This window comes from Xenopus laevis, chromosome 1L (genome assembly GCF_017654675.1).
Source record: "Xenopus laevis strain J_2021 chromosome 1L, Xenopus_laevis_v10.1, whole genome shotgun sequence".
NCBI classification, from domain to species: domain Eukaryota; kingdom Metazoa; phylum Chordata; class Amphibia; order Anura; family Pipidae; genus Xenopus; species Xenopus laevis.
The window spans coordinates 74,863,675-74,884,427 of NC_054371.1; the positions used below are offsets into that span (position 1 = coordinate 74,863,675).

At 37.8% G+C, this 20,753-nt stretch overlaps 1 protein-coding gene across 1 annotated transcript in view; it reads left to right on the forward strand.

Annotated features, from left to right (window-relative positions):
- Positions 1–19,606, forward strand: part of myoz2.L (myozenin 2 L homeolog) — a 30,623-nt gene extending 11,017 nt beyond the window's left edge. The window contains 4 exon segments of the mRNA NM_001094621.2: positions 4,947–5,116; positions 14,720–14,849; positions 17,201–17,384; positions 19,207–19,606. Coding sequence (NP_001088090.1) covers positions 4,947–5,116; positions 14,720–14,849; positions 17,201–17,384; positions 19,207–19,438 — 716 coding nt within the window. The 3' untranslated portion in view covers positions 19,439–19,606.
- The last annotated feature ends 1,147 nt before the right edge of the window (positions 19,607–20,753 follow it).

Below are 20,753 nucleotides of genomic sequence, written 5' to 3' on the forward strand. Positions count from 1 at the left end.
AAGTACAAGCAACTGTTTTATTATTACAGAGAAAAAGAAAATCATTTTTAAACGTTTGGATTCCATCATTTTCCCCAAAGCCAAAGCAGTGGCTCTCGGTGCAGACACATGAGCTAGCATAGGCCAGTTTAATCCTTGCCACGCATCAATAATCAGTCCTGGCTATTAGCCTTAACCCTTCTGTGCCTCAGCCAGGAGAAGCACAGAACTGTCAGCCTAGGGTCCCTGATTCTATGCCTGGCAGGTGCTGGAAAATTATGCCAAAATGTTTTGGAAATTTTAAAAATATGATAATAAACCAGAAAAACCTGAAGAATTTGTTTTAGTGCAGATTTTTTTTTAATAAGGTCCACATAGATATTTCTTAGCTATGATTATTATTATTATTATAATTCTTAATATGTATTTTTAGAGAGCCAACATATATTGCACAACCCTGTAAAATAAATGTGTTTATACAAAGAAATCACATGAATTACATACAGAATTACATACATACCAGTTCCGATACAAAAGGTGAGGAAGGCCCAGTGCAAAAGAGCTTACAATCTAAAGGGGAAGGGAATGAGACACAAGGTGTGGGAATGTGAGTGGCCTGTGGGAATATAATGGATGTGAGTTCTGTATACAGACCACTCCTTGCGCATCAAAGCATGGAAAATGCTCTGCCTATGACAGGCAAAAGCCATGAATTTCTCTGAACCACTTGCCTGCTGGTAGAGCTAGGCCAAGTAATACTGGTGCCCAGAGAATTACTACCTGGTCTGGTGCCATTTCCCCCTCCCATGTGATCCACTCCTCTTTCTGGGTTCACACAACACCCCAATGGCTCTCGCTACCCTGCCGAACACACGTACTTTCTACTACTCTCAAGAGACATGGGGGTCATTTATCAACACTGGGCAAATTTGCCCCTGGGCAATCATTGTTCTACTTGCAGCTGGCTTTAATATCCTAATCACTGATTGGTTGCTATAGGTAACTGCCCATGGGCAAATTTGCCCAGTGTTGATAAATAAGCCTCACTATCTTGTTTGATTATTCTGCCTGCTGGAGCACCGGGGTAGTCAATACAAGCATAGGATGAATTGCCATGGGGTCCAAAAGTACACCAACTTAAAGCTCATTCTTAAAAAACTTGTCCAAGGTCTGACTTAGCTCTGCAACTAGCGCTTCCTAGGAGTCAGGAGAGGGAACACTTACTTGCTTACCCGTCCTTCATGAATACATCAATGACTAAGGCAGCCATACACGTAGAGATCCGCTTGTTTGGTGATTTTGCTAAATGACCAGATCTCTTCCTGATATGTCCACATTGAGGTAGGTGATACCTAGGGTCCAAAGATCGGATTATAACGCAGCCAATATACGAATAGATGCAGCCACGATCCGACAGGATTTTTGACCCTGCACGATTGACATATCAATCGGGAATGTCAGAGGACCCTACACACGGGCCAATAAGCTGCCGACTCTATCTGTCGGCAGCTTTTATTGGCCCATGTATGGCCAGCTTTAATGGGGAAGCCAGGCTGCCGCACTCATTTTGTAGAGGCCTGTGAGAATTGCAGTGCAGGAAAGACCACTATATAAAAACATAGTGGTTTGTTTGCACTTTGCTCCCTATTCATATCCCTCATATATCACTGTGTATGGTTTTCACATTTATAATTCTTAGCATTCCACTGGTAAATAATCATTTTCCTCTGGGAACAGAGCAACATGTTTTCCCATTCATTTAAATATAATGCACCCAGAATCTACAGTGCTGGCAGGTTGTTAACCCCCTTGCCAACAACATTAATTTATTTATGTGTCAAGGGAAATGCACCTTTATTAACTTCTCAGTACCAACTGCAGATCTGCATAGCTCTCCATAGCAAGAGTTTTCTTTCTGGTGTGGCAATATTTATGCCCCCACCATATATAGGGTTGCCATCTCATCCCTTTAATACTGGCCATATATTTAGCAATTCATTTCGATGCATGCTGCATGGCTGCACATAAATCAGTTCGGTCTGCAGCATGCATTTAAACAAATTGCTACTTAGCTATGTAGGATGTGGATTTAACATATGCTCAGTATTAAAGAGAGGAGGTGGAAATCTTAAAGGGATCCTGTCATCGGAAAACATGTTTTTTTTCAAAAGGCATCAGTTAATAGTGCTACTCCAGCAGAATTCTGCACTGAAATCCATTTCTCAAAAGAGCAAACAGATTTTTTTATATTCAATTTTGAAATCTGACATGGGGCTAGACATTTTGTCAATTTCCCAGCTGCCCCTGGTCATGTGACTTGTGCCTGCACTTTAGGAGAGAAATGTTTTCTGGCAGGCTGCTGTTTTTCCTTCTCAATGTAACTGAATGTGTCTCAGTGGGACATGGGTTTTTACTATTGAGTGCTGTTCTTAGATCTACCAGGCAGCTCTTATCTTGTGTTAGGGAGCTGTTATCTGGTTACCTTCCCATTGTTCTTTTGTTTGGCTGCTGGGGGGGGAGGGAGGGGGTGATATCACTCCAACTTGCAGTACAGCAGTAAAGAGTGATTGAAGTTTATCAGAGCACAAGTCACATGACTTGGGGAAGCTGGGAAATTGACAAAATGTCTAGCCCCATGTCAGATTTCAAAATTGAATATAAAAAAATCTCTTTGCTCTTTTGAGAAATGGATTTCAGTGCAGAATTCTGCTGGAGCAGCACTATTAACTGATGCATTTTGAAAAAAAAAATGTTTTCCCATGACAGTATCTCTTTAATCATATACAAATGTAGGTTGCAGGTCTAAAAGTAAAAGTTAAAATTACAGTATTTCATAAAGGATTATTAAAGGGAATGTCAACCCCACCCAAAATGTTTTTTGCCTAATGAGAGAAAACCTAATTCTAAGTAACTTTGCAATATAAAATAATTAAAATTTTTCTATGGATTTTAAGTTTTTTGCAGTAACGTAACTAAAGAGGGGCAGGCCCTGGTGCGGGAGGTGCATACGAGATTTTCTGCCCAGAAATCAGTGGTGCGTGAGCTCCCCGGGGCCCAGAGGGGGTGCGGGACCTGGCCCAATCGCACCCCCTGCTCCCCCGGTAGTTCTGCCACTGGTTATTTGTATATGTATTGCTATTGGAAGCAGTGTTTGTCTGTCTGATGGCTCAGACTGTTGAAACAATGTAAGACAAGACAACTGATTAACAGACCTGTCTTTGCTGGTGAACTAAGACTTTTGCAACATTGTTTAAAAAGTAACAACCAGGAATTAAGCAAGTGTTGCTTTCAATAGTAATGGTTTTTACTACTAACTTTTAAAGCACTGAAAATGTTTAATGCATGTATATTGTTCAAAAAATGTTTAAGATTATGTTTTCTTTTCTTAGGCATTTTTTCATTTTGGGGTTGACTTGCCCTTTAATCTGCCTTAAAAACCACCCTAGGGTAAATTGAAATGATTATGCAATTAAAAACAGCAATTCCCAGAATATTGTATTACTCATTTACATTGCAGTAGGAGACAGGGTGGTGTTGGAATCTTGGGTAGAGGAAACAGAATATTGTTTCCAATTGCATCAGTATGGTATGGAATGCAGTTTTTAGTTCAAAACACAAAAGAAGTATAAAGGGGAAAAAAGGATATATTTTACTTTTTGTATTGCTCAGCCGCTGGCATGAAACATGTGCGTGTTCTCAAATGGACCACATTTAGATTGATGCCAAATTGTAAACAATATGAATGTTTATTGCTGCTAGATTAGGTTTATATCACACTGGCAGATTAGTAGCTTCTAATTGTATCTGACTAGAATCTAGTTGTGCTTTCTCTCTCTAGGGGCCTCATGGAAAGCCATAAACCCCCATGTAGTCAGCTACAAAAAGAACGAGCTGCAAATCTGCACCCTCTGGCTGAGCCCTTCATATAGAATGAAAGAAATGCTGTCTGGAATAAAAGTGCAGGGTCTCATTTACAAATATGTTGCAGTTTCTTCCCATATTGCAGTATTCCAGAATAATCACACCTGCTGAAAAATGTGGTGCCTGCTGATAATGGCATAAAATGTGTTGTCATTTAGAAGAGGGGGAACTAATACACACAGGGGACACTAACCACAAAATGGGCATCATGCAAGCAGCGCATGGGTATTTGCTTTCAAGGGATTCAGTTAAGGGGGTGGTTCAACTTTAAGTTGACTTTTAATATATTATAGTATGTCCAATTATAAGCAACTTTTCAATTGGTCTCCATTATTTTATTTTTAAGTAATCTAGAGCATAATTAATCAGCAAGTCCAGTTGCTCTAGATTTACTTCTATTATATATATCATGACCTGGATGAATGGAAACCTTCATAGACTTTTTCTCTTGATTCTTTCCAACTTTCAAATGGGGGTCACTGATCCCCATCTAAAAATAAATGCTCTGTAAGGCAACACATTTATTGCTGTTGCTACTTTTTATTACTCCTCTTTCTATTTAGTCCCTCTCCTATTCATATTCCAGTCTCTTATTCAAATCAATGCATGGTTGCTAGGGGAATTTGGACCCAAGCAACTAGATTACTGAAATTGCAAATTGAAGAGCTGCTGAATAAAAAGTTAAATAACACGTTTGTTTTTTAGATGGGGTCAGTGACCCCATTTGAAAGCTGAAAATTGGCAGAAGAAGGCAAAAAACTAAAAAACGATTAAAAATAAATGAAGAAGACAAATTGAAACATTGCTTAGAATTATCCATGCTATAATATACTAAAAGAAAAATGGGGTGGGGGACAGAAGCAGACCCTGACTAATATGTAATTTTAATTTATTTAAACAAAACAGGTAATTATGCCAGTGTTATTAGGGGGACTAAAAATATTTTGCTCTAGGATGGAATCACTTTTATTTATGCCACCGGAGAAATATCAGATTGACGTAAATAAATCCCATGAGAATTGACTTCTACCTATGTTGCATTGCAGAGTCAGATGGCTTGGACTTTGGGAAAAAGATCAGCGTCCCACGGGACATTATGCTTGAGGAGTTATCCCACGTCAATAACCGCGGTGCGAGACTTTTTAAGATGCGTCAGAGGAGATCGGACAAGTATACATTTGAAAATTTTCCATATGCAATGAAGCCACAGACAGCTGTGAGTATAACTTTATATGAAGATTGTGCAGATGAAGAATTGTGTTATAAATTCCAAATGAGCAAGGTGAAGTTATGCCATAACATTTAAAAGACAATTCTTTAACTACATGAGGCTTTAACCCTGAAAACACCCACTACAAGCGAGATTCGCTCTTATTATATGTAGCTATTCTAAATGAATACAGGTAAGGGAACTGTTATCCAGAATGAACCTGGGGTTTTCAGATAACGGATCTTTCCGTAATTTGGATCGTCAAACCTTAAGTCTACTAGAAAATCATTTAAATCCAAAACATTAAACCCAATAGGCTGGTTTTGCTTTCAATAAAAATGAATTATATCTTAGTTTGGATCAAGTACAAGTTACTGTTTTATCATGAGAGAGAAAAAGGAATTTTTAAAAAAATTGCATTATGTGGATAAAATGGAGTCTATGGGAGATGGTCTTTACATAATTCAGGGCTTTCTGTATAAGGGGTTTCCAGATAACGGATCCGATACTTGTAAAGAAAATTCTAATAATCCACCTGCCTGATAGCACTCCTCATGAATCTACTGCTTTAGCAACAAGGGGAAGCCAATTTTGGAACATGATTTAAGAGATTAAATAAGAAGTTTGCCTTGAAATGAATAGTTACTGTAGATGTTGGCAGATATTCCAAGGCAATTTACACCAATGTACTACCCTTGATTAGTTTTAAACTATTTATGGGTAGTATTTGACAGGAAAAATGTAAGCAATATGTTTTTTTTTTCTTTTTTGCAAACAATTTTCCATTTGAATGCCGTATAACATTTGCAAACCCAATGAAAGAATATAGCAACCCATCCACCAGTGATAAAAAGGTTGCAAAATAATCTGTGGCAAGAAATATTGCATATAATACCTCTGTTTGAAAAGCTTATTTCAAAGTGAAGTACCCATTGTCCAGAATGGCATAAGGAGTCATTATCATGATCCCTGAAGCAGAGTACTAATTCCAGAGTACTAGAGTACTAACGGGCACAACATTATGTCCATTAATGCTTATTTAAGAAGCAGTTCCGCCAGGGATCTTGCTGCACTCACAGACCTGTGTAATGTGCCAAAAAATGGTGTCTGTACCCATATTCAGCACTTTGCACCCTGCTTTGCTTGGCTAATGGTGAATAACCTTCATGGATTTGCTCCTGGTATATAGTTCCTAGACTAAGAATTTTTGACAGTAAAAAAAGTACTGATGGAATAATGCAATAAAATGTATTTACAGGAAAAATTAACAATGTATGTCCTGTGTGCAGACAATATTCTTTGCATAGCTGATGTTATAGTTTATGCCAGTACACAATATATGTAATAAAACTTTTAAGTGGAATAATCACTATTTAGTGCACCAAGGGAAATACAAAAAGTGCAATGCAATAATAATAGAATGAACAATACTACACTACAATTTTTTATTACATTTTTCAAATTATTAATTCTTTACCCTTAATTTCATTCCTACAATAATGCCATGTGGTTTAGTGAAAACGAGTTTGGAATCTGGTTGTTCTCATTGCCCCAAAGATTATATTCTCTTTAATCATGCCGGGAGCAGCCGATTTATATTACATTTCTCCTTTCCTTGTCAGGACACTGTAATCTATTAGAGCGAGTGACAACAAGAAATGACAAGGCCATACCTCTCTATAGCCTGCTGAAAAGGGATACATGCAATATCAGCTATCTGCACTTCTAGCAAAATATTCAGGCTTTAACAACATACCTTTAAATATAGCATAAATCACAATTTCTGATACAGTTTGCATTTTAAAGTTAGTACCCCTACAAATGCCATTTTCTTTTCCAAAGTGGTAATAAGTAAGCATATCTGCACAAAGTGAGAGTCTTTTCCACCTAAGCTTGGCAAATGTTTGACATTTTGGAGGCCTTGCCTAAATACACTATAAGCTTATACATTATCAACATGTATTATTTATATAGCGCCAATATATTGCGTAACACTGTAAAGTAAATTTGATTATACAACTAAATCACTTGAATTATATACATAGAACATATGGAGTTACATGATACATCACAATCAATACCGGTACAAAAAGGTGAGGAAGACCATATGCAAAAGAGCATACACTCTAAAGGGAAGGGAGTAATACACAAGGTGTGGGAGTGGGCAAGATCGAATTAAGTGGTTGAGAAATGTGGTACTGTATGTGGTGTTGCGTTTGGTAGTTAAGCAGAGTGAGGGTAGGCTTCTCGAAAGAAGTGCATTTAAAGAGATTTCTTGAAAGCAGAAAGGTTGGGAGAAAGTCGGACAGACAGTGGGAGAGAGTTCCAGAGGAGGGGTGCAGCCCTTGCAAAGTCTTGAATGCGAGCATGTGAGGAGGTAATGAGAGAAGAGTTGAGTAGCAGGTCAGTAGAGGAGCGTAGTAAGCGGTTGGGTAAGTATATAGAGATGAGTTTAGAGATGTAGGGTGGGGCAGAGTTATGAAGTGCTTTGAAAGTCAGTGTCATTAATTTGAATTTGATTCTGAAAGGTAACGGGAGCCAGTACAAGGAATGACAGAATGGCGAGGCAGAGGAGGAGCGGTTGCTGAGGTGTATGTGCCTCGCAGCAGTGTTCATTAAGGGGCAGATTTACATATGGTCGAATATCAAGGGTTAATTAACCCTCGATATTCGACTGCCGAAGGTAAATCCTTCGACTTTGAATATCAAAGTCGAAGGATTTACCGACATTCGTTCAGTCAAACGAAAAATCGTTTGATCGAACGATTAAATCCTTTGAATCGTTCGATTCTAAGGATTTTAATCCATCGATCGAACAATTTTTCTTCGACCAAAAAAAGCTTGCAAAGCCTATGGGGACCTTCCCCATAGGATAACATTGAGGTTCAGTAGATTTTAGATGGCGAAGTAGGGGGTCGAAGTTTTTTTAAAGAGACAGTACTTCGACTATCGAATGGTCGAATATTCGAACGATTTTTAGTTTGAATCGTTCGATTCGAAGTCAAAGTCGAAGGTCAAAGTAGCCAATTCGATGGTCGAAGTAGCCAAAAAAAAACATTCGAAATTCGAAGTTTTTTTTATTCTATTCCTTCACTCGAACTGAGTAAATGTGCCCCTAAGTGTCTATTGAATCACAAGCAATATGATGCCACCAATTACTGTGCCTGAAGTGATGCTATTGTGAAAAACCTGTCTTGCTTGTCTGGCACCCACTATTACACTGGAATTTTTGGAAAAACTGCTGAATTGTGGGCAAACGTGCATCAATTTTTGCACAAGACTTCTCACATAGGGAACGTAGTAGATTCTGTTCAGACATATTGGTAATAAGTACAGTTATGCACCTGCATAATAAATAGGCCAATCATATTGTAAGACATATCCAAATATATTTGCAGGATTAGTATTTGGCCGAATCCTTGTACTTGGTGAACCGATTCTGAATCCTTATTAGCATATGTGAATTAGGGGCAGGAAGGGAAATCACATGACTTTTCATCACAAAACAAGTAAAAAATATTTTCCTTTCACTCCCCTAATTTGCATTTGCAAATTCGGATTTGGTTCGGTATTCCGCAGAATCTTTCACCAAGGATTCAGAGATTCTTCTGAATCTGAAATAGTGGATTTGGTACATCCCAATTTTAGTAGCTATAAGGTATGAAAATACAAGTTACAGGAAGACCCCTTATCCGGAAAAACCCCAGGTCCCAAGCAAAACTATAGGTCCCATCCCTGTATTACTATCAATAACAATTATCTATAAAGTGACTATACAATAAAAGGATGCATAATACACATTTGACGTATAGTGACATTAAAGTTGGTATTACTATTTTCATAAGCATTCCAATATGTACTATTCTATGCACATTCCCAATTACTCATAGTTCTTCCAAATTCATCTTTATAATTGATATAATTATACAAGATTAATGGTTCAGACAGTTGGACCATATATTAATTTATACATTTGATCATAAGGCAGAACAGAAACATTATCAGCACAACAAATACCTGCTGAGTTAGTCCATGACAAGGCCTCATTCGTTCCTAGGTAACATAATTACTCCCTGTCATTTCAGTACTATACTGTGTACATGTATTATTACTGACTTCCGGCACACACGTGAGTCACTGTGAATCAGACGCTTTACAGAACAGGAGCACATGACATTATCTCATCCAAAACACTGTAAAGAGCTGTAAATGACACGTGGTGATACTTTGCTAGCAAACTACCTTTGTATTGCCTTTGTGTCGCAATGATGTGGTTTCAACATGTATTACATAATGTACTTTATACGTGCGTTTGTATATGTGAAACTGTACAACAACATCTAAAATTAACCCTAGGGGCTGGTTTGCGAGTCTGCAAGTCTTTTTTATGAAAGCCTGTGTTTTTTTGCAGATGACTCGCATTCGTGCTGACATTTAATAAAGAATTTTTAAGGTTTCATTTGAGGAGTTTTTTTTTTTGCCTAAATGTTTCCATGCTCGGAGGCTATGTGATCATCAAATGTTATAATCAAAAATTTGATAAATTGCTGAGAATATTTTTGCACTGGGAGTAATATTCTTCTAATGGATGGCTGCAAAAAAAGTATGAAAAAAACTAAATTTTTCCCCTAATGTCAAGACAGGAAAGAGGGCCAAAATGTAAAAATGGTTTTCTGTATATTTTCTCCATAATTTAATCTGTAACATGAATATTTTATCTGTTTTATGCCAACACAGAGAAATTGTAGAATGTCCAGTATCTATGCCATCAGTTTAGCAGGTATATTTAGTGAGCAGATCATATTGCCACTACTGACCTTGGGGCTGTATGTATGGACAAAAAAAGTCAGGCAGGAGGGGTAACTAACAGATGTGCCTCAGCTCATGAGGGTGCAAGGCTGACAGCCAGGAAGACTATATGAACACTTCATAAGACATAGAGGCATTTGGCTAGTTTATCCAAGCACCTGCATTGTCCCCTCCAGCCCTGCTCAAACACTCCCTGTTATTCTCCTCATATGCTGTGTCTCATTCTGGAAGAGATGTACCTTCTCTCTAGTGTTTTCCTAATCACTGCTCCACAGGCAGTTAAAAAAAAAGCATTGAAAACTATTCCATTTCATAGGTACATTTCATTCATGTTATTTATCACTTTTCTTGTGCCACACATAGGCCCAGGGATATGTACGGGCTTGTCTTTAATTTCTTCCAGTGGTACCTTGTCGGTCGTATGTTTGATAAGTTATTATAGTCAGTGGGCTGCAGTCAGGATCATTTTAAGGCCTTAGTGGGCCCTGGGCAAAGATCCAATTGGTGGGCCACTATTATCCTGAAAACTTTAATCCACACTCACGTTTTGCCACACACACCCTATATAACACACCCTTTTTACCAAAACATAATCCACACATGCCATTATAATTACTACATAAAATGAGCATATTAACCCCAGATGTGCCAATATAATCCCTAAGTAAAATGGATAAATGGTACATTAACCCTAGACATAACAATTACTACAGAAAATGTATAATCAGCATGTTAACCCCAGCTGTGCCAGCATAATGACTGTACAAATGGCCAGTTGAGCACTCAATGAACACAGCAAGGGTGAAGGAATGCAACAGCAGCAGGGGCATGGGGAGTGAGGGTATAAAAAATGTAAATGAAAAAAAATATATAAACAAAAAATTAAAGACATAGTGACACAGTTGGACCCTCAAATAAGTGGGCCCTGGCCAGGTGCCCCTTTATTTAAGCAGCCCTGTCTGCAGTGGCAGCAGAATTCTGGGTAAAAAATAGAGAACTTTGGCTGCAGTTGCTTGAATATTTGTCAGTCATTGGTGACCCTTGGCTTGTCATGACTAATCCTTGAATAAAGCTTCATTATTCTATAAACAACATCAACTAAAAGGATCACAGAAATATTGAATTTTGAAACAAAAATGGAAATGTTTAGGATAGCTTTTTAAGCATCAGAAATTGAAACAATATTGAACCCCGAAACATATCTGGCTAGGCCAGATAAATTGAAGTTTAAATTTAGCTAATAAACCAAAGACGAACTGTCATTTCTTTTGCTAATGTTTTCTTTTAATTCAGACCTCCACAGGTGTCTGTAGAAAGCTGAATGTTTTGCTTGGGAGCTAACAGGACCCTTTGTACGATAATAAAGCCTTGAGAACATTGAGAAATTCAGACAACTTGACTCATAGCACAGCTCAGAGGTCATTTTGTACTGAAATGAATCAGCTGATTTGGGTGGATTGGCAGAAATTATTATTTCATTAGAATGTGTGTTCGTGCTACAAACCCAGTGGTCTTCTTCAGTGCTTGTGTGCAAGAGAGAGAATGTCTGTATGATTCAATAAAAGCAGGTCTGGAGTGCACACAACTGATGCACGCACAATTACAGGGAAGAATAGTTTGCTGGATTTTGACTCATTATATAATTCTTTATTACACCTGCGCCATGTTACCTAGATGTTGCCCAAAGGAAGTTTATAAATACGGAACTGTACATCGATAATTGAAAGGAGTATAATTTTTTAATTATATTTCAGACCATTTACTTTATAAGTAGAAACTGTTGTTCCTTTATATGTCACATGTCAAACCTGTTTACATTTAAAGTTTGCAGGGTGGTGGTGCAGTGGGTAGCACTGCTGCCTTCCAGTGCTGAGATCCTAGGGTCAATTCCAGCTAGTAAGTAATTTTTTGTTCTCTCTCTGTCTGTATGCACTGGCATAACTAAAGGAAGCAGACCCTACAGTCTTGGGGCTGGGTGGACAGGGGGCCACTGTCTCCACCTCCTCTGTAGTTGTGGAGAAATCACCCCTTCCCAGCTGCTCTCCTACCTGAGAGCTAGCAGGTGGCACGAGCAGGCAGGAATGGGGGATGCAATCAGGCAGGTAATGAGGAGGCCGATTAGGGGTTGCTTTGTGCACTGGGCCCCTCAGAAGTTTTTTTTGCTGGGGGTGGGCTGGCACCTTGTAGTTATATCACTGTCTGTATTGATGTTCTCTGGTTTGTTAACACACTTAAAACATACAAGCAGGTTAACTGAAAAATTGTAAAAAAAAAAAAAAATGGTAAAATTGCCGACAGGGACCTTAGATTGTAAGCTCCATTGGGGTAGGGGCTGATATTAATAAGGTATAATATCTGTGAAGTGCTGAAGAAAATGTTGCAGAAATATAAATAATGGATAATAATTGCTACAACATTCTGAATGCTGGTATGGGGCCCCAGATAGATTAATTAGGGGGTGTAAAACGCTGCATACAATTCAAAACAAATTTTAATTTGTAGCCAACAATATATTTTCCTGGACTGGGAGTCACATGAGAGAGAATTAGGATTCTGATTTAAATCTAGTAATCCATTATTTTGGATTGAAGTGCAATTTTGGACTCAATTAAAGAAACTTACGTTAGGCACATATAAAAAATGCAGCAAAGTGTTATTAACCACTTCACTGCTATTGACTTTGGTCTTGCTGCACCTCATGTTGTTGGCATTTATTAAATATGTTGCGCTGCTAGTCAGGTCCTCAGTAGCTGAGATAATAACTGTTACAATTTCTAATTTACAAGTGGTTATTCAAAAAATAGGCAGAATGGAAAATTTCACTTATGAAGACAGATCACTTTCTTGTGGTGGATTTCCTTGGTTCAGAGGTGTGCAGTCCTTAAGTGATTATGTCAAGTAAAAGATATTTATAAGTATTAGTTATTTAAGAAAGACCTACAGTATATACACATCGCAGTAAAGGGAATAAGTAGCACTGATAATTTTGAACTAACGGTCTGTTTTTATTCAATGAATACATAAGCCACTTTCGCAGCTAGATACAGGATATGTGGCTATTGCTGACTGCACATGGACTTTTTCCCTTCATTTGCCCATAATGGGCATTTTTTCATATTTACTGATATGGCATATGGCCAGATGAGCTAGTATTATAGGGCAGAATGTAGGTCTTCCATATAGACTACCTGCTGCTTAGTAGTACTCTAGAAATGCCTTCAAATAGGCACCACAAAGCAATATTCAGGCTATTCTCTTTAAAAAGGAAAAGTCTATAATCTATAAAGACTATGGGGCAAATTCACTAAGCGCCGAACGCTAGCGTCAATTCGCTAGCGCCGGGCATTTTCGTTACTTCGCAAATTCACTAACGGACGCTGGCGTAATTTCGCTAGTGTAACTTCGCACCCTTACGCCTGGCGAATTTGCGCAACGAACTAAACTACGCAAATTCACTAACGCGCGCATTGTTCTGAACCCACCTTTTACGCTAGACTTCCTTCGCCACCTCAGACCAGGCGAAGCACAATAAAGTAGATAGGGATTGCTTCAAAAAAAGTGAAAATTTTTTCTAAGTCCCAAAAAACGCTGGCGTGTTTTCTATATTATGGGTGATAGGCTGAAAAAGATCGAAAAAATTTTTGGGGCTCCCCTCCTTCCCCCCTACATTTCCTAACTCATGGCAACTTAACTATACAGTGGGCACATGTGTAGGGCAAAATAAAATTTTTATTTGATGTTTTGAAGGTTTTCTAGGCATTTGTAGTGCTGATACGTATTCCTCCATTGAAATTTGAATTTGGTGCCGTATGCAAATTAACCATCGCTAGCAAAACTTTGCTTCGCTTGGCGAATTAACGCTAGCGCAACTTCGCAAACTTACGCTACCCCTGTGCGCAACTTCGGATTTTAGTGAATTTGCGGAGCGCTGGCGAAACTACGCCTGGCGAAGTGTGGCGAAGTGCGGCGAATTTGCGCCTGGCGCAACTACGATTCTTAGTGAATGTGCCCCTATATCACTCAATGGTATGATCATCTTAAACCCTTTTATGTATAAAAACATTTTTATCAACATCTGTTTTACAGGGCAAGATAAAGGATTAGCTATTTTCTTATATGCTATTAGAAAACCATTGAATAAAAATATTGTAGCTAGAATATTTCCTCCACTTTACCCAAGGGATCCATGCCTTCTGCAAACCTAGAGCTTCCTACATATAAAAAACAAATCTTGTATTCATTCGCAATGCTACATTCATTGAACAAACCCTATCTCTGTTTTACAAGGGGGATGCCTGTGAGTTATTGAGACTTATGCTGGCCAGAGACGTTCAGATTTCATTCCTTGTATGATAAACGTCCGGATATCAATCTGAAAATAAAAATTCAGACAATGTTCTGGCCATTAATTGACAGACAGCAATCATATAAAAGTTATGTCCTGGATATAGTAGTGATGGTCACCCATGTATACTTTCAGATAGGCAATACATGCAGAGATATTATCGTAATGCAACAGAACCTGTCCGATCAACTTAACAACTGATTGAACAAAAACTTTTGAGATGATTATTTGGAGCCCACACAAGGCTCAAAATCATATAAAACTTGATATATATTCACGTGTAGGGCCAGTTTTAGAGAGACTTGATATGACCCTTCTAGCGGAGTGTTACACAGAAGCTCAGCTTGTTGAGCATTTTGCTTAGCTAGTGGGTTCTCGCTATAATGGATTTTGTAAATTCATTTTATACACATAAATGCAATATTTTAGCTTTCTCCTTTTCCACTTGTTTACAGCAAAATCAAGTCAATCAAAATGGAAACACAGAAGGAAATACATTGGATGCCAACCAGCAAATCTCTCCACAGACACCTCCTAACACACCAGATCCTCGCAGTCCTCCCAACCCTGAAAACATTGCACCAGGTAAATAACTGATGAAAGACAGTTCCCAGATTACAAATTAGGGTAATCGTTAAATCAATAAAAATTACTTGTGTCCAGTTGATTTATCTCTCAATAGGGTACTTTTGTGCTCTAATGTACCAATGTTCTCCACCACACCCGTTTGGAAACAACTCATTCTGTACTACATAGTAACATAGTAAATTAGGTTGAAAAAAGCACATCCATCAAGTTCAACCTTTTAACTCTATTTTAATCTGCCTAATTGCTAGTTACTAACTCTTCATATCTTTATTAAAAATATCAGCCCTAGGAGATAAATATTGATTTACTCATAGATCAAATTAAGTTGATCATATCAAGATAAATAAGGCATTACAGTATGAATGTGCTTACTGGAAGTAGTTTCAGTGGTCCAACAATCATTAGACAGAAAATCTGGTCTCATGATGAAAACCATACGTGTGTGAGGGAAGCATCATCTGAACAGATTTTTCTAAATTCAATAAAATAAATTTAAGGGCTCAAGTAAAGCTCAAGCAAGTATGGGCTTATTATGTTCAACTTTAATGTATGGGTTCTGTGCCAATTCTCAGGTACATTCTAAATTATGTCCAAGCCACCACCACCTCTCTACAAACAAACCTCTAGATCTGTTGGTTCTTTGGGTCTAACAAGCAGGTATTCCTTTATTTTGCTATGGCTTTACTTACTCTTTAATACAAGATCTTATTAGTTACATCAAGATTAATGATTGTTAGCTGGAAACCCAAGAATTCACTTTTCTATTGTACAGTTTCAAGCAATACAAATGCACTAAATACTGGGTTTGTAGTTTGTAGAGGGCAGAATTTTGCATCTCCATCACATAGACTGATTCTCGTGCTAAGGCTGCATTTTGCAGTTTCCAAGTAAAGAAAACGGATACAATGAATAAGAACAATCTTTGACTGGCATATCCAACAGCTGCTTCCTGAGAAAATGAATCAGAAGTACTTGAATCCTACCACAGAGATCATTTGTTTCAGGCTACAGGGGAGTTTTCAGAGTCATGTTCCATTGGTAACTCTCTTTGGACGATAACCACATCTAAGCCGCCAAAGCACAATACATTTTCTGTTTTAAAAAACAGGCTCAAAATCTATAAAGCTTTCTGGACAATGGAACATCTTTACAACATGAAACCATGATTCTAAATCCAAATCTATTGTTGAACAAGCTGCTCTCAGTACAGTAACGTCTACCCCTAGAGAGAAAGGTGGTGCTCTATATGATTATCACTGAATTGTTGTAGAAAAATTTTAGCGAAGAAACTGTAGAAATGGTTTCAGATATGCTATTTCTACTCATAATAGGTGTTAGTACAGGATATTTGTAGAGATATTACCCAATAATGCAATTTTCTTTGTTTAATTTACATTATTTTTAAGGCATGTAGGGCAAAGACATTGTTGATTACCATAGCCCTCTCACTGTAAATTTTGATGCTCAATATCAGTGCCCCCATACAGCCACTTCCCATACACTTGAAATGGAAACACAAAGTCTATGCAAATACTACTGCTGGTAGTTGGGCATCCCTAGACAAAGCATTTCCATTCAACAGTATAAAAGTGGCTTTCAGCAGGTGATGGCCTTTTGATATTTGGGTTTCACCCAGAGAGGACAGTGGCACTCACAGAAACCTGGTACCAGCCTTGTGGAAGGGAAGTTCATTTCTGATCACTTTTTTAATATCAAAAAGAATATTAAAGGAGAAGGAAAGGCTAAAATTAAGTAAGCTTTATCAGATAGGTCTATATAAATACACAGTAAACCCTCAAAGTAATGCTACTCTGAGTCCTCTGTCAAAAGAAAAACAGCATTTCTTTCCTTTTATTGTGTACACATGGGTTTCTGTATCAGACTTCCTGTTTTCAGCATATACCTCCAGGGCAGGGCTTGAGCATGCTCAGTTTGCTCCTCTCCCCCTCCCTACTCCCATCCCTGCTGTAATCTGAGCTCAGAGCTGTAAGTGAGCAGGGAGAGACTCAGCCAGGAAGTGATGTCACACCAAGCTTATATGGCAGCTTCTATCCTAAACAAACAGAGACAGTGTCTAGAGCTGGTAAAGAATTCTGAGGAATAAATATAGTGTTATAGCTTGTACTATTGTGGCTAATCTGTTGGCAATAAACTGTCTTGGAGCTTTCCTTCTCCTTTAAAGTGCTTTGTGCTTCTCTTTTCTAAGCATCCAATCTGCATTTCATATAGTACAGCCAAACATACAGTTTTATACTCCTCCATGTTCTGCTAATACATACAAGGCACAAACATTGCTTTCTTTTAATGAATTCCTTTCTTTGAAGCTAATTGTTTCCTTGTAATGGCAGGATATACAGGCCCACTCAAAGAAATACCCCCAGAGAAGTTCAATGAAACTGCTGTTCCTAAGTATTATATGTCTCCATGGCTAGAAGCCATCAGCAATGAACCAGAACTCCTTGAGGCCCTGTACCCCAAATTGCCTGTACCTGGGCTAAAGGATGAGATTCCTGACTACAAGAGCTTCAACAGGTAATTCTTTATGACCAGTTTACACAATTTAAGTTAAACATGTTCCCCCACTTCAATGAAAATATTTTGTACAGAAACAAAGCAATAATGATTCAATCTGTTTCTTAACAGTCATACTGTTATTAAGGGGCCCATTTACTTAGCTCGAGTGAAGGAATAGAATAAAAAAAACGTTGAATTTCGAATTATTTTTTTGGCTACCGCGACCATCGAATGGGCTACTTCGACCTTTGACTACAACTAAAAATCGTTCAACTATTCGACCATTCGAATAGTCAAAGTACTGTCTCTTTAAAAAAAACTTCGACCCCCCTACTTCGCCACCTAAAACCTACCGAAGTGCAATGTTAGCCTATGGGGAAGGTCCCCATAGGCTTTTTCAATGTTTTTTAGGTCGAAGAAAAATCGTTCGATCAATGGATTAAAATCCTTTGAATCGAACGATTCGAAGGATTTAATCGTTTGATCAAACTGTTTGCGCTAAATCCTTCGACTTCGATATTCGAAGTCGAAGGATTTAACTTCGATGGTCGAATATCGAGGGTTAATTAACCCTCGATATTCGACCCTATGTAAATCTGCCCCTAAATGTCTGTGGGAAGGTCTTCATTAATAAGATTACAATAAGGTTCTAATTTTACATGTTTATTATATGGCTGACAGCCTGACAATGTATCATGGGAGCTGTAGTTTTGCAAGAACTTGAATGTAGGACAGCATGCCCTTTACATGAAGGCTACTGTAATGATACCAATCCTTTATATATTAATGAAATAAAAGATATATATATATATATCTGTCAAAATTAAATTTACAGGTGAAAATACCAGTCTGGAAACCTCATAAAAGGTGATGAAAATCCTTGCAATCTCACTTAAATCTCCTACACTAAATTGCTAAAGACATTTTTTCATTAGTTCAACTGTTTTACAGTGTGGACATTGATGTGTGGGCAATGAACGTACATTTTTATTTCTTTTATTTTAAGCAATTTTGCCAGACAAACTATAAGATCCATAGCGACCTATAGCCTGCTTTCTAGAGAATTAATCCTTTTTCCCATTCTGTTTTTATACATCATGCCCTTGAAACGACATTGTCTGGTGCAACGTCTGTTGTTTACAGTTGAAAAATTTCAATGATTAAGCAGCCTAAAGGATAACAAGTCATAAGTATTTAAATCTGGCACTTGGACTTGAACTGGAATCAAATGAACTGGGACAGTTAAACTTCAGCAACGCATAATCATAACATTTATTTTTGTGTAGGAAATATATGAGTTGAATTTTACTAGGATTAAACTATGATGCCCTACAGAAAGGCCCGAAATCTTGCTGGATTATTTAGGTCAGCAAACAGAGCACATCTGCACTTTATATACTCTATGCAGACTTCAAGTTTGCTCCACGTACCCACATGAACAGAGTTTACAGAAGTTCAGTTTTAAATGAATTCTTGGATTTTAGTATTGAGTCCAGTTCGTGAGATTGATTATTTTTTTTGGAAGAGAGTAGGAATAATTTTAGGCCAATGGCACACCTGTCATTTTGACCTCTTATGGAGAATCTTTGGTGGTCTAATTCCCAAGTTGTTAGTGCCTCCAGCATTGTCATTGTTTAGTCACAACAGACAGGTAATAGTATCCGTATCCATGGTTCTCCCTGAGATCACCAATGTTGTTATCTGGTGAGCACAGTGCTTTGGCTTTACAGATATTATCAATATGGACTTAAAGGAGCGGTGGGTAATTGTCAGTAGAGGAAAGGTAAGGGGGAAGTATTTTTGCACTTCTGACTTTTCTTCTATTTTCCTAAAATTTCAGAGCTGCCACTCCTTTTGGGGGATTTGAAAATGCATCAAAACGAACCACTTTCAAGCTCCCTGAGTTTGATCTATCTCCAATGATTGATCCTGCTGTCAATATGTCACCAAACCCTCTGAACACAAGACGATCCTTTAACAGAATGGCTCAGGGATGGGCATCTGAATACATCCCTATCTTTTCTTCTGACCCCATCCTCAGTGCTGAAATTCCTGAATCTGATGATCTGTAAATGGCTGAGAATTCTGCCATACAGTCTTCACAGCCTCAAATGAGACAGCTTGCTTGGCATGTTGTAGCTATCTAGAACCGAATGTACAATGTCTAATGTATCTATGTTTGCACTTGTATCTGTATGTTTAGGTCTATTATAAATAAACAAATAAAATCCTAATTTCCATAAAGCAATGTGTCACATTATAATGGCACCTACAATGCATGACATCATTTTCAAACAACCAATAAGGATAAAGAACAAGGTGACAACTGTACTGCAGTAAAAACAGAACATCATTAATGGGAGTAGCTGAAATACCCTCTGGGCAGGCAGTAATATGGTGCTTATGTGATGATGCTGATTACTCTACTACAGCTATTTCATGACATACCAGTCTTGTTAAAAAGTAAGGAAGATTTTTAAAATATTTAAAACATGATGTAATGCTATTTCCTTATATCCTTTCTCTTAATATTCTTTGTATTTTTCATGCACAGGAAGGAAATGGGAGTGATTGTGTTAAACCTTAAAAGTTAATACAGCTCTGCGCAATGCTATAAAAATACACGTTGTTAATAATAATAATAATAACTAAATGTTTACATCATAGGTCTGCTGTTGAGATGCTGTAGCTCTATAACAATGGAGATGAGTCCTTCCTTCTGCTAAGCTTTGTATCTTTATTTTTGATGTATTTGCCCAATTAGAGCCTCATACATATGTACCAAGTGCTCTGTCTGGCTCTGTGTAAGCCCTCTGTTCACAACCACCAGCTCTGAGCATGTGCTTAATGCTAAAATAACTGAGGGGGACACAGGAAAAAGCCAGGGCAAAATGTTTCTTTATTGTCATAGAGCAGCTGTTTGTGTATATATTAAAGATTAAAAACTGTGTTAAGATGTATTTATTTATCCTTAAGCAATAGAAGTAAGTATAACTGTAGGGTGTATGTAAGCTTAACATTGGATTTTAAATACAGAGACACTGCTAATAATCTTATATTATGAAACAAAGAAATTAGATTCAGCTAAAACTGGGTGCAGCAGGTTCCAATTCATTTTAAAGGAATTCAGACAGCTCTAAGAATAGAGAAACACTCAAATATTTGTTTCCCCATATCCAGATTCCACCCTGCACTCCACCCTTTCACACTACAGCATTTGACTTTTCTTTGTATTGTCTGCCAGACTGCCACCATATCTGATCTTAAAAGTATTATTTCAAACCCTAACTTCATTTATACAAACTGATTTAACAGAATTATTATTAATACAGTATGTGTTCTGTAACTGTACTGTGCAGCGTTAAAGGAAATCCTCTTAATTCCCTT